At 43.2% G+C, this 14,908-nt stretch overlaps 1 protein-coding gene across 1 annotated transcript; it reads right to left on the bottom strand.

The window, feature by feature from the left end:
* Nucleotides 1–9,895: 9,895 nt before the first annotated feature.
* On the bottom strand, nucleotides 9,896–13,789 carry LOC135555881 (uncharacterized). Its single transcript, XM_064988671.1, has 5 exons — nucleotides 13,703–13,789; nucleotides 13,508–13,625; nucleotides 13,276–13,350; nucleotides 13,001–13,144; nucleotides 9,896–12,787 (listed from the first exon to the last, which is right to left on the bottom strand). Exons 2-5 carry the CDS (start codon nucleotides 13,607–13,609, stop codon nucleotides 12,674–12,676), a joined length of 435 nt encoding a protein of 144 aa, XP_064844743.1. The 5' UTR covers nucleotides 13,610–13,625; nucleotides 13,703–13,789; the 3' UTR covers nucleotides 9,896–12,673.
* Nucleotides 13,790–14,908: the final 1,119 nt, after the last annotated feature.

The raw sequence follows: 14,908 nt of genomic DNA, 5'->3' as shown, positions 1-14,908 counted from the left end.
CCAAGTAACCTTGGTCCTTTCCAAAGCTGTGAAGGTTGGAAGTTTAATGTGCAAGTCAAAAACTATGTGCAGAGAAAGTACTGAGAATAAGATTTAAAAAAGAGCAGGGAGACCCAATTGGGTTTCAAGTCTAAGGACTTAACCACATGGCTCTCAGAATTTCCATCATAAATCTAACACAAAAACAGTATCTGTACTGAAGAGCCTATTTGAACTGTTTGTCAAGGCAGATATACTCTGAGCACCTGAATCACTGGACAATTCCATGTATGAAGGACATTATCCATTTCATCTTACCAAGGATATGTGGAGACCCCATTGGATTTCAAGTCGAATGCCTTAACCACTCTGCCATCGCAGCATGGTATTTTAAAAAACAGTTCTTAACCAGTCGGCTATCTCATTCTGTACATTTTACATCTGTAAAGACTCGACTATCTACTGAAAGAGCCAATTTGAACTGTTTTTCAAGGAATACATATTCTGAGCACTTGAATCAAAGGACACGTCTATGCATTAAGCACTTCATCAATATAAAGTCACCAATGCTATGTTACAAATAAAGACTGGTTCGGCAATGTGCTGCGAGCAGTTTTGGAAACTATACGGGGAGACAACAATGGAGAATATTTCCAATGCTTAAACCACTTGGCCATCGCAGCAGTAGGAATCTAAGGAAAGTGGCAGTTTGATCAGGGTCTGCGTTGCATCTCTGCCCTTGTGCAAGGCCTGTGCACACTGGTATCGTCGCCACAATTGCCAGCAGTGAATCCCTTCCCAGAGCTGCGCAGCAGCGGTGCACAGACATGCTTAGTAAATAATGCAACCATTTCTCTTCAGCTTGTTGTGAAGCCACAGGTCAGAGAATGCAAATACTGCAACAGTGGCTGATGTTGGGGTTTGTATGCAAATGTCTATATCTAATTGAAAGACAAAAACGTTTTCCTTCTCATAAGCATTGAGAGAAACAGCCACATAGGCAGCCTATTTCTGTGTAAGTAGTTGGTACAGTATAATCACAGAGATAACATATATTTCAGTCTTGTCTTATGGGAACCTTAACTTTAGAAAAATTAGTAGATATTAGCACAATCTACTGCACAGCCAGAGCTGATTAGCTAGCAAAGGTGCAAGAGGCAAAAACTGGAGAAACAGGAAAAAGTCTGCACAGTTTAGAAATACTATTACAATCTATAATGAAAGATCAGAATTGTATTGATGTGAGCAAAACAAACAGTTGTCTCACAATAAACTTACAAAAAACTATATTTTCATCTTCACAATAAACAATAAATAAATACATTGTGACAGTTGTTAGTTGGTTAGCTAACTAGCAAATTTGAACCACATTATCATAGTCAAAACACCTCAACACAAGACCCTCTTATCTCAACATTCTCTTGCTCTCTGTCTGTCTGTCTGTCTGTCTGTCTGTCTGTCTGTCTGTCTGTCTGTCTGTCTGTCTGTCTGTCTGTCTGTCTGTCTGTCTGTCTGTCTGTCTGTCTCTCTTCCTGTCTCTGTCTCTCTCATAAGATGATGAATGAGATGCTTGGTGACACCATTGGCATGGAGACCACCAGCAGCCCAAACCTAGTAACCAGCATGCAGAAGCCTCTCCTCCTTCCCCATGGCAACCTCATCACTGCCTGCATTCCGAAGCTCACCCCAGTTCCTTTCCTCACTTCCACTACCCCACGCCCGTTCCCTCCGTCTCTACACCTTTGTCAGATCCCACCCCTGTCCGCTCCTCCCTCCCACTCTACAGCCTAACCCCTGCCCTGCTCCGTTCCCGTCATATCCGCCGTCACTTCTGCTCCACCTACCAGGGCTCCTCCATTACCAACTTTCTAGCCCAGCAGCAGAGGCAAGAGAAGGAAAGCACATCCCTGCTCTAGGACTTTCTGAGGAGTCAGGAGGAGCAGGTGCGTTGTGGCAGGGCGGAGGCCCGGTAGAGGTGGTACCAGAGGGAGGTGCGCATGGCTGAGTCCCTGGGTAGGATGACCACGGCTCTGGAGCACCTCTCAACAGGACACAGTCATCGCCCTGCTACAGAGACTTTCCATGAGAGACAGGAAGTGACAGAGTCATCACCCTGCTGCAAGGTTGTCACTAGCTTATATATAGCACAAAGTCACAGGGCTCATTTGAGTGGTATGGCAAAAGCAACAGACTCTAGTCGAGGAGTGAAGACAGGGGAGGTGCATCTTCAACTGCTGAAAGTTGGACACTAATGTGATTTCCCAACAGCAAGGTTCAGGACGACGCACAAGACATTCTACAAACACCCCACAGGGCCGACATCTCCGTTATTTGCAAGAGTAAGCGACGCAGGTACAGAGGACAAAGAGCTGGATGCCTGGTCATGACCCGGAGAAGGCGACTGGGAAAACTGCCATTGCCGTCAATACTACTCGCCAACGTGCAATCATTGGACAATAAATTAGACGTGGTACGATCACGAATATCCTACCAACGGGACATCAAAAACTGTAATATCCTACGTTTCACGGAATCGTGGCTGAACGACGACATGGATATTCAGCTAGCGGGATATATACTGCACCAGCAAGATAGAACAGCACACTCCGGTAAGACGAGGGGGGGGGCAGTCTATGCATATTTGTAAACAACAGCTGATTCATGAATTCTAAGGAAGTCTCTAGATTTTGCTCGCCTGAAGTAGAGTATATTGTGATAAATTGCAGGCCACACTACTTGCCTAGAGAGTCTTCAGCTATACTATTCGTGGCTGTTTTTTTACCTCCATTTACCACAGATGCTGGCACTAAGACCGCAGTCAGTCAGCTGTATAAGGAAATAAGCAAACAGGAAACCACTCACCCAGTGGCGGCGCTAATAGTGGCCGGAGACTTTTATGCAGGGAAACTTAAATCAGTTCTACCAAATTTCTATCATCGTGTTAAATGTGCAACCAGAGGGAAATAAATTCTAGATCACCTGTACTCCACACACAGAGACACATACAGAGAGCTCTCCCTCTCCCTCCATTTGGTAAATCCCACCACAACTCTATTCTCCTGATTCCTGCTTACAAGCAAAAGTGAAAGCAGGAAGCACCAGTGACTCGGTCTGTAAAAAAGTGGTCAGATGAAGCAGATGCTAAACTACAGGACTGTTTTGCTATCAAAGACTGGAACATGTTCTGGGATTCTTCCGATGGCATTGAGGAGTACACCACATCAGTCACTGGCTTTATCAATAAGTGCATCGAGGACGTCGTCCCCACAGTGACTGTACATACATACCCCAACCAGAAGCCATGGATTACAGGCAACATTCGCACAGAGCTAAAGGGTAGAGCTGCCGCTTTCAAGGTGCGGAACTCTAACCCGGAAGCTTACAAGAAATCCTGCTATGCCCTGCGACGAACCATCAAACAGGCAAAGCGTCAATACAGGGCTAGGATTGAATCATACTACACCAGCTCTGACGCTTGTCTTATGTGGCAGGGCTTGCAAACTATTACAGACTACAAAGGGAAGCACAGCCGCGAGCTGCCCAGTGACACAAGCCTACCAGATGAGCTAAGTTACTTCTATGCTCGCTTCGAGGCAAGCAACACTGAGACATGCATGGGAGCATTAGCTGTTCCGGACGACTGTGTGATCACCGATGTGAGTAAGACCTTTAAACAAGTTAACATATACAAGGCTGCGGGGCCAAACAGATTACCAGGACGTGTGCTCCGGGAATGTGCTGAACAATTGGCAGGTGTCTTCACTGATATTTTCAACATGTCCTTCATTGAGTCTGTAATACCAACATGTTTCAAGCAGACCACCATAGTGGCAACCTGCCTAAATGACTACAGATCCGTAGCACTCACATCCATAACCATGAAGTGCTTTGAAAGGTTGGTAATGGCTCACATTAACACCATTATCCCAGAAACCCTAGACACACCCCAATTTGCATACCGCTCATACAGATCTACAGATGATGCAATCTATATTGCACTCCATACTACCCTTTCCCACCTGGACAAAAGAAACACATATGTGACAATGCTATTCATTGACTACAGCTCAGCGTTCAACACCATGGTTCCCTCAAAGCTTATCACTAAGCTAAGGATCCTGGGACTAAACACCCTCATATTCAACTGGATCCTGGACTTCCTGACGGGCCGCCCCCAAAGGGCGAGGGTAGGTAGCAACACATCTGCCACGCTGATCCTCAACACTGGCGCTCCACAGGGGTGCGTGCTCAGTCCCCTCCCTGTTCTCTCACCCAGGACTGAGCACGCACCCCTGTGGAGCGCCAGTGTTGAGGATCAGCGTGGCAGATGTGTTGCTACCTATAAGCTTTGAGGGTACCATGGTGTTGAACGCTGAGCATGGCCAGGCACGACTCCAACACCATCATTAAGTTTGCAGACGACACGACAGTGGTAGGCTTGATCACCAACAATGACGAGACAGCCTATATGGAGGAGATCAGAGACCTGGCCCGGGTGGTGCCAGAATAACAACCTATCCCTCAACGTAACCAAGACAAAGGAGATGATTGTGGACTACAGGAAAAGGAGGACCGAGTACGCCACCATTCTCATAGACAGGGCTGTAGCGGAGCAGGTTGAGAGCTTCAAGTTCCTTGGTGTCCACATCAACAACAAACTAGAATGGTCCAAACACACCAAGACAGTCGTGAAGAGGGCACGACAAAGCCTATTCCCCCTCAGGAAACTGAAAAGATTTGGCATGGGTCCTGAGATCCTCAAAAGGTTCAACAGCTGCAACATCCAGAGCATCCTGACTGGTTGCATCACTGCCTGGCACGGCAATTGCTCGGCCTCTGACCGCAAGGCACTACAGAGGGTAGTGCGTACGGCCCATTACATCACTGGGGCTAAGCTGCCCCCCATCCAGGACCTCTACACCAGGCAGTGTCAGAGGAAAGCCCTAAAAATTGTGGAAGACCCCAGCCATCCCAGTCATAGACTGTTCTCTCTACTACCGCATGGCAAGTGGTACCGGAGTGCCGAGTCTATGACAAATAGTTTTCTCAACAGTTTTTACTCCCAAGCCATAAGACTCCTGAACAGGTAATCAAATGACTACCCGGACTATTTGCATTGTGTACCCCCCCAGCCCCTCTTTTTATGCTGCTGCTACTCTCTGTTTATCATATATGCATAGTCACTTTAACTATACATTCATGTACATACTACCTCAATTGAGCCGACCAACCAGTGCTCCCACACATTGGCTAACCGGGCTATCTGCATTGTGTCCCAACCACCACCCGCCAACCCCTCTTTTACGCTACTGCTACTCTCTGTTCATCATATATGCATAGTCACTTTAACCATATCTACATGTACATACTACCTCAATCAGCCTGACTAACCGGTGTCTGTATGTAGCCTCGCTACTTTTATAGCCTCGCTACTGTATATAGCCTGTCTTTTTACTGTTATTTTATTTCTTTACTTACCTACTGTGCACCTAACACATTTTTTGCACTATTTATTAGAGCCTGTAAGTAAGCATTTCACTGTAAGGTCTACACCTGTTGTATTCGGCGCACGTGACAAATAAACTTTGATTTGATTTGATCACCATGCCAGTGACATTTGTTTATAAAAAAAATCTTTATATTCTAAAATATTTTACTGATTTTATTGACTTACAGTTCATATAAGAAAATCAGTCAATTTAAATAAATAATGCCCTAATCTATGGACTTCACATGACTGGGAATACAGATTGCATCTGTTGGGCACAGATACCTTTAAAAAAGGTAGGGGCATGTTTTTTTGAAAACCAGTCAGTATCTGGTGTGACCACCATTTGCCTCATGCAGCGTGACACATCGCCTTTGCATAGAGTTGAACAGGCTGTTGACTGTTGTACCAATGGCTGTGCAAAGTTGCTGGATATTGGCGGGAACTGGACACGCTGTCTTACACGTCGATCCAGAGCATCTGTTGAGTTTGTAGGTCGTGGATGAACTGGGACATTTTCAACTTCCAGGAATTGTATACAGATCCTTGCGACATAGGGCCATGCTTTATCATGCTGAAACAAGAGGTGATGGCGGCAGATGAATGGCATGACAATGGGCCTCAGAATCTCGTCACGTTATCTCTGTGCATTCAAACTGCCACTGATAAAATGATAATGTGTTTGTTGTTCCTAGCTTTTGACTTCCCATGCCATAACCCCACCTCCACCATGGGGCACTGTGTTCACAACGTTGACATCAGCAAAACACTTGCCCACACGACGCCATACATGCTGTCGGCCATCTGTCCTCTACAGTTGAAAGAGCACACTTCTCCAGCGTACCAGTGGCCATCGAAGGTGAGCATATGCCCACTGAAGTTGGTTACGACGCCGAACTGCAGTCAGATCAAGACCCTGGTGAGGATGATGAGCACACAGAGATGGTTTCTGACAGTTTGTGCAGAAATTCTTTAGTTGTGCAAACCCACAGTTTCATCAGCTGTCCAGATGGCTTGTCTCAGAACATCCCACAGGTGAAGAAGCCAGATGTGGAGGTCCTTGGCTGGCGTGGTTACATGTGGTCTGCAGTTGTGAGGCCAGTTGGACGTACTACCGCATTTTCTGGAACGACTTAAGGTGGCTTATGGTAGGGAAATGTACATTCATTCAATTATCTGGCAAGAGCTCTTGCAGACATCTGGCATTGTGTCATGTGACAAACTGCACATTTTAGAGTGGCCTTTTATTGTTCCCAGCACAAGGTCCACCTGTGTAATGATCATGCTGTTTAATCATATTCTTGATATGCTACACCTTTCAGATGGATGGATTATCTTGGTGAAGAAGAAATGCTCACTAACAGGGATGTAAACAAATTTGTGAACACAATTTGAGAGAAATAAGCTTTTTGTGCATATGGAACATTTATGGGATCTTTTATTTCAGCTTATGAAACGTGATTAACACTTTACATGTTACATTTATATTTTTGTTCGGTATATTATCACACACTCACAAACTGAAATCATGTGTTACACAAATAATGTATGACATTCATGTATTTGGTCTCGTTTGCATGGTCAAACTAAAACAACTTAATCATTGGTTGAAAATAGATCCCTCCACAATGCAGGCGATGGCTGAAGATGGTAAAATGGAACTGCAGAAACTTGCAGTCAAGCTTCATGACCTTAGATCACGAGTTTTGTAAAGTTCATGCTGTGGACATGTAGGTGCAAGTCTGGTTATTTTTTACCCCATAATGCAACACACTTTGAAAGGTAGTGACCGACTTGACAAAACTGATCCGCTTGAACTGCGCATTAACTGTACAGTTTAGGCCATTCAATAAAAAAGTATCATTTTTAAATAAGCAATGGGAGCGGAAAGGGAGAGAGACATATTGATCTCCATCCAGTGGAGATTTTTTTTAAAGGGGGGGGGGCTAGATGCAGGAGCATCATGGGACGTCAGAGGGAGTTTGTAAGGGCCATACTGGTTGTGGTGAGTCTGGGAGCTCTCTTTCTCTCTCTTGGAGCATGGACAGCACTGGGACTGGAAGACAGAAGAGGAAAAGGAGAAGAGTCCAGGGGAAGCAGAGCCACTATCACCAACAAGACAGCTTGATTACCACTTTTTTGTGGAGCCGGTGCTGAGAGCCACGGCCAGAGGGCCCCCGTTGGGCTACTTAGAAGAGTAGCAGCCCTCTCAGTAGCAGACTGGACCTCTCTGGATAGCAGAGGTCCTGTCTGGTCGCTTCGGTGCTCCTCCCCCACTTCTTGGGCTTCTGATCAGGCTGGGTTGGGTGCTGCAGATGGGGTGGACTGGGTCGTGGAGTTCCTGGGACCTGGGATGTAATGGGAGGTTGTGGATAACGGGGTGAGTGGGGCTGGGTGCCAGGGTAGCTGCAGTGAATGTATTTAATCCATTTTAGAATACGGCTGTAGCGTATGTTGGAGGAAATTATAGTTGAAATTATTAATTATGTATACATTTCTTTTAGAACCATTAAGTTTTAATACTATTATGTTATGGTATGAAATGTGTGGGTTCTTGGTTAAACTAGGACCGAAAATGTAGGTAAAACAAATTAATTGTCTGTACCTTGCGGGAAAGGGAGAAGGAGGGCAGGTATCCTTTCAGACAGATAAGAATGTTTGTTTTATGTTCCATTTGTGGAGAATAAATTATATCTTTTAGACAGATTGGAATGTTTGTTTTATGAGGGGAGTAGAAGATGGTCTCCAGACCTGAAGACACTGCGCTATTGTGTGGATCGGAGAGAGTGTGAGAAACTGATGACATCATTTTATGTTCCCTCCTTAAAATGTAATGTTCTTTGTATTTTGGGTCAGTACTCTCTTGGATTAAACACTACTACCTGACTTTTAAGACTGGTCTATCTATTTCATGTAAAATAATAAACTTACAACTTATTAAGAAATAGATAGTGTGAATTTGGTTTTGGCTACAAAACATATAGGAATTTAGAATTCCTCTATCACGTAACAAAATGTGGAAAAAGCCTTTTTTGCCTTTACCTCCCTTATCTCACCTCATTTGCTCACATCGTATATAGACTTGTTGATACTGTATTATTGACTGTGTGTTTGTTTTACTCCATGTGTAACTCTGTGTCGTTGTATGTGTCGAACTGCTTTGCTTTATCTTGGCCAGGTCACAATTGTATACTCCTTAGCCGGTCTACAAGAATGGAATGGTCTACCATATCAAAAGCTTTGGCCAAGTCAATAAAAATAGCAGCACAACATTCCTTTGAATAAGGGCAATGGTTGCAGAGACACATCCATAACCTGAGCGGAAACCAGATTGCATACCAGAGAGAATACTACAGACATCAAGAAAGCCAGTCAGTTGATTATTGACAAGTTTTTCCAACATTTTCGAAAAACAGGGCAAAAATAGAAATAAATAAATAAATAAAGGACTAACCATGGCTGCCTTCCAAGCAATGGGAACCTCCCCATAGAGGAGAGACAGGATAAAAAGGTCAGAGATAGGCTTGGCGATGATAGGGGCAGCAACCTTAACTTCTTCGATGTAGGGGGCACTCTTTTAATTTTTGGATGAAAAACGTTCCCATTTTAAACAAGATATTTTGTCACGAAAAGATGCTCGACTATGCATATAATTGACAGCTTTGGATAGAAAACACTCTGACGTTTCCAAAACTGCAAAGATATTGTCTGTGAGTGCCACAGAACTGTTGTGCCAGGCGAAACCCAGATAAAAATCCAATCAGGAAGTGCCGCATTTTTAAAAATAATCTGAGAAAGATTTAGGGAGTCCCATTACTTTAGGACTTGGTCAGGTGGTTTAAGCATGCCCCAGTTTTGGACACCTAGCAGGACAAATTCAGACTTAGTGTAAGGGGCCAGGAGAGAGCTTAGGGCAGGTAGGGTACAAGCCGGTACTGATGGAGGACGATAACACCCCGCAACAGTCATCGAAGAGCTATTTTAAAGTGTAATGCTTAAAACCAGCAAATCATCATGTTTGGGGAGAGACAACTGAGCACTGAAGGTGATCCTTGGTAAAGATTGCCACTCCCCCCACCTTTGGAAGATCTGTCTTGCCGAAAAAGGTTATAGCCAGAATGGTTAACGTCAGTATTCAAAACACTCTTTCTTAACCACTTCTCAGTAATGACCAACACATCTGGATTGGAGCTGTGAACCCACACTTTCAATTGACCATTTTATGTAATAAGCTTCTCGTGTTAACGTGCAGAAAACCCAACCTTTACCAGAGCAGAAATCAGTGAAGCAGATATCAGAGCACAGGTCAGAATTGGGATTAGGAACAGTAGATGGGCAATGGTGTACATGCACATTTCCAGATGTCATCAACATTAATTCAATCAAGGCACGGCAGAGAACAGGGAAGGCACGGCAGAGAACAGGGAGAGCTCTGCAGTGTTGATTTATGATATTTGAATGTGCATTAGATGGCAACAGGATCATATTTTACAGCAATTTCATCAGGTAACATGAAAACAAAGCTGGCGAGAGGTGGTTAGAATAGGATGAGGGGGCCAAAAGTCTGTGTAACCAATAGGAATCAACATGCCACACAAAGTTGGGCCCCTTTGCAAAGTATGCTCGCCTTCTAAGTCTTCTGCATTTGAAACATGCAATTAACTTAATAGAATTACATTTAGGCTGCAATATGTGACTCGTTTCTGGAAATTAGGCGTATGTTGCGTGTCACTACTTCACAGGAGCACCTTTGAACGTAAACTTTTATTTTTGAAAATGCGTTTTTTGAGCAGAAATGCCTTCCGGAACATGTGAACTTTCAGCCTAGTTGGTTTAGCCATGGAAAAAGCCAGCAACCTTCCCGGTAGCCATGATTGGCTGAGATAATGAGTGGGCTGGACATGCCGAGAGATTCGGATTGGTCTGCAATGTAGCACACTTCTGTCTATAATATTAGCTGGTCAGTATGTGTAGGTAATCCTTTCTAACACTGCTTTTTTGAAAGATATCAAGTAGTAGAGCTGCATAAGTGTTGCTCTCCACTTTCCGGAGGATCGGGTTCTGAAATCAGTGGAATTAGAGTATGATAGCTAAGGAGATGGAGAAAATGATGGTGTTTGATTGCAATATGCAGAGTCGAAAAGAGATCACACAGAATGTTCACATCTTCAAACTAAGGGCATCTGTGACAGAGAGGGAGAAGCGTCCATCCATGTATACATACGGGTAAGAAAGTCAAGCTAGCTACATTTTCATATATTATACATTTCTAATTTTGTCAGAAAATCATTTTCATTTCAAGTTAAAGTGTACTGTTAGCTAGCTCGGTAACATTAGCTGGCTGGCTAGCTAGTAACGTTACGTGTATGGTCTGTGTAGTAATGTTATTCATATTTCAGAGATAGTTATAGCCTAATGTCAGGGTTGGGGAGTAACAGATTACAGTTACTGTTTTTTTGTAATCCCTTACATGTAACGGATTGCATATAATCCGTATGTAAACCGGTAACTGTAATCCGTTACGTTACCAGCTAAAATATTGTAATCAGATTACAGATACTTATGTAAAACTAGATGATTACTTTGAGGATTACGTTTAAAATCTTAAAGGATGTTTTGGGGCGGCAGGTAGCCTAGTGGTTAGAGCGTTTGGCCAGTGACCGAAAGGTTGCTTGATCAGATCCTTGAGCTGACAAGGTAAAAATCTGTCGTTTTGCCCCTGAACGAGACTGTTAACCCACTGTTCCTAGGCTGTCATTGTAAATAAGAATTTGTTCTTAACTGACTTGCCTTGTTAAATAAAGGTTAAAAAAGAGAAAAGGATTAAGATATTTGCAAAGAGAAACACACCTCTGTTGATTCAATGAGAGAGATTATCATCCAAAACTGATCCGAGTGGCGCAGCGGTCTAAGGCACTGCATCTCAGTGCTCGAGGTGTCATTACAGACCCTGGTTTGATTCCGGGCTGTATGTGAGACTATAGATGTGGTCTTTGGAGATCAGGTTGTTTTAATTAAGCAGAATTCACTCTCTGCATCCTGAATCTGCATCCAAAAGAAAATACAACATTTGTAGAGCACATATGTTCTGAGATTCGTGGCCTTTTTCTCTCATAGTGCATCAAAATGATTTTAGAATACAGAAATGAGTACAGCCTATCCTTATTATGCATCAACACATAACAAATATTTTACATAGATAAAACCGCATACCTGCATCCAAAAGGAAATAAAACATTTGTAGAGCACATTTGTTCAGAGAATCGTCACAACTTTCTACAACAGATGCACAACACAAGGGACTGGGATCATTCGAGGAGCTCGCCATCGTTCACACATACAATAGCCTGCTAATACCTTAGCTAGCTATTAACCATATGTTGAATTCAGATTGTTAATATCATCCTAAAAAGTAGGTACAGGTGAGTCGTAACAAAACCATCAACTTATGAGTAACATCTAAATATACAACATTATTCGTGAACAAAACACTGTGTCTATGACTTTGTGCTTAAAATAATCACATTTTTCTGCCTACCTCTCATAGCGCATCAAAATGATTTGAGCACGAGCACGCAGGGCAGAACGTAAGTGCACACTCCCCTACTCCCAGGATGCAGGCATGCATAATAACAAATCAACATGACATGTTAATATATGAACCTGGTGAAATTCACACAGTACTTTAACAACTGTTACATAAGCAGCGTATGCGGGTCCTGCATGAGGGCAGAGACCCAAAGCACCCGCTGACCTAACTGCCCTGAAGAGGGGGCTGCTGCTCTGTCTGACGATATTCTCCTCAACAGAACCACATTCTGGTAGGCTACACAGTCAAACAAGTACTATGTTGTACAATGTTTTAGAAATTCACGAGTTCATTTTTGCTAGAATCCCTGGACATGAATATAGTGAGGCATAACCAGAAGTAAGAACCTGGAAGGTGAGGAATTCTAAGGCTCTTGTATGAGAAGTTAGCAAAGCAACATTTACTGTGTGAAATGCAATGTTATCACCATCATTCTATTTCAATTATCATCACACACCCATTTTGACTGCTAGAACGAATTAAAGAAATTCATGAAAGGACTAGATGGATTATAATGTACATGCAAGTCTGTATGAAGGCTGTATAGAAAGACCAGGGCATGTTGAATATTCCCTGTTGTCTCATAGTGAGATAACAGTACAGACTTGATGAAGGCTCTACTGGCTGTTGGATGCAGTTGGATGCTGAAGTTGGATGCTGAATGTACTCTTGAACTCTCTCTCAAATAGATCCTTCAATCTTTCACCCATCACACGGAACTCTGCATTGTCCTTCATTCAAAAAAGACAGCCACATTTGTATAGAAAACATAATAAACTAGTAATGCATAAAACACAACTCATTTAGCCTAATTCATATTTGTTATGGATTAAACAAAGACACATTGTTAAAGTGCTATTCATGCATTAGCACAATTCCAAGATTTGTTCAAAAAAATGTTGCCCTAAGTCTTCATATTGGATACTGCAGTAGTGCAGTCTTACCCTGTTAAATGTGGCACAGTTGGTGAAGATAAGCAACACATCAGACACAAAGTGTTGCACCGACTGGTAGAGATTCTGCTGCAGCTTCTCCACAACCCTGTCCAGCCATATAGGGGACTTTATCACACTGGTGTAGTTTCTCACCTGGCAATGAAACATACAGACAGAGATATGTGAACGTTGACACACACACACACACACACACACACACACACACACACACACACACACACACACACACACACAGAGAGAGAGAGAGAACCAAGCAAACTGACATTGATGCAAGGATCTGCCACAGCGATGTGTTCCTCGTCCGCATGGTACAGACACAGCAGGAGGTACTGGCATTCCTGTCAGAGTAAACACACCTTTATGTGACTGGTCAAATATTGTTTACATTTAATTCTGAATAATTATTTAATGTCAAATATATGGTGACGCTTATAATGGACAGGCTATTGGAGGTAGTTGGACCAATGATAGAAGTCATTCATTCAGGCTCCTCACCAGTTGGTGGTCTGAGATTTGGCAGGTTAAGGCTTCCTGGTAGGTCATTTGTTTGGGGTAGCGCCACGACTGACTGGCCCTCAGTACACAGAATGTACACATCCACGGACAATCATCCCTGTGATTACACACACACACATTTCAATAGTGCACAAAAAGCTGACACCTCAGTTTACCTACACAGAACAAACATACCTCTCTTATATCAATCTCTTTGTCTCACTCTGTCTCTCATCAACTCTCAACTCTTCTCACCCCAGGATAGCATCATCCACATTAGGAAGATGACATCTCTGATGGAAGGAGCGAGGACACTCATCACAGCACATCAAGTTGCCCTGGCTTCTACAGATGAAGCAGTCATCATCGTTATCCTGATCATGCTGCCAAGACAGAGAAGAGAGGAAGGTAAGAAGGAATTGGAAACAAACAAGCACCAGCTGCCTGTTTGTGTGTTAATGAATATCGTACAGATTGATTGCCCATACCCTCGGGTGTAAAACAAGGGCATGCCTTATCACCAACTCTGTTTGCTATGTTTATTAATGATTTGGCAAAATAAACGAAACAGTTAAATACTGGAGTAGGATATGATGATGAAATGCTGATGTATTTTTATGGCAGAAACTGAACAAAACCTGCGGAAAATGTTATTACGTGCAGTCAATTGGTTTTCAATTTTGTGGTAGTGAAGACATTCTTGAGTGTACTAGCAATTATACATATTTGGCATTAATATTTGGCCTTAACTGGGGACATGGGCTGGGATCCCTGTGAGGTGAGATGGATGGTGTGCATAGTGAGACTTTGGAATAGACTGTTGGATATGCCTTTTGCCAGAAAAGTTTTCAATTGGATCTGTTCACAGGAGGAGCCTGGGCAACCAAAATGTCGGTCGGCCCTTTTCCAGCAGTCTGACTTTTAACATTTGTGCGAAGACCAAATTAACGGAGATATAGATACTATTTAAAAACCACTGATGACGCAATATGAAAATAAATGGGTGGGGGAGATGATTCATCAACCCAAATTGAGAACCTTTTGTTTGATTAAGGGTCAATTTGTGTGTAGCATCAAGAGGTTAAGAACATACAGCTGGCAGGTTATACACTCTACAGGCAGGACAGAGCAGCAGCCTCTGGTAAGACATGGTGTGGGGACCTATGCATTTATGTAAACAACAGCTGATGCACAATATCTAAGGAAGTCTTGAGGTTGTATGATAAGGAAGTCTTAAGTATGTCATGATAAGCAGTAGACCACACTATCTACCGAGAGAGTTTTCATCTGTATTTTTCGTAGCTGTCTACAGTACATACCACCACAGACCGATGCTGACACTAAATCCGCACTCAATGAGCTGTGTACTGCCATAAGCAAACAGGAAAATTCTCATCCAGA

This window comes from Oncorhynchus masou, chromosome 15, assembly GCF_036934945.1.
Source record: "Oncorhynchus masou masou isolate Uvic2021 chromosome 15, UVic_Omas_1.1, whole genome shotgun sequence".
Lineage (NCBI taxonomy): Eukaryota > Metazoa > Chordata > Actinopteri > Salmoniformes > Salmonidae > Oncorhynchus > Oncorhynchus masou.
The sequence above is the reverse complement of the archived record's forward strand: the minus strand, read 5'-3'. Positions and strand labels throughout refer to the sequence as shown.

Excerpts from the sequence above, each read along its gene's own strand:
- LOC135555881 (XM_064988671.1), bottom strand. The coding sequence starts at position 13,609 with ATGTGTACATTCTGTGTACTGAGGGCCAGTCAGTCGTGGCGCTACCCC. Across the intron at positions 13,351-13,507 it reads AAATCTCAGACCACCAACTG|GAATGCCAGTACCTCCTGCT; the intron begins GTGAGGAGCCTG and ends TTACTCTGACAG. Across the intron at positions 12,788-13,000 it reads ACTGTGCCACATTTAACAGG|GACAATGCAGAGTTCCGTGT; the intron begins GTAAGACTGCAC and ends TTTTGAATGAAG.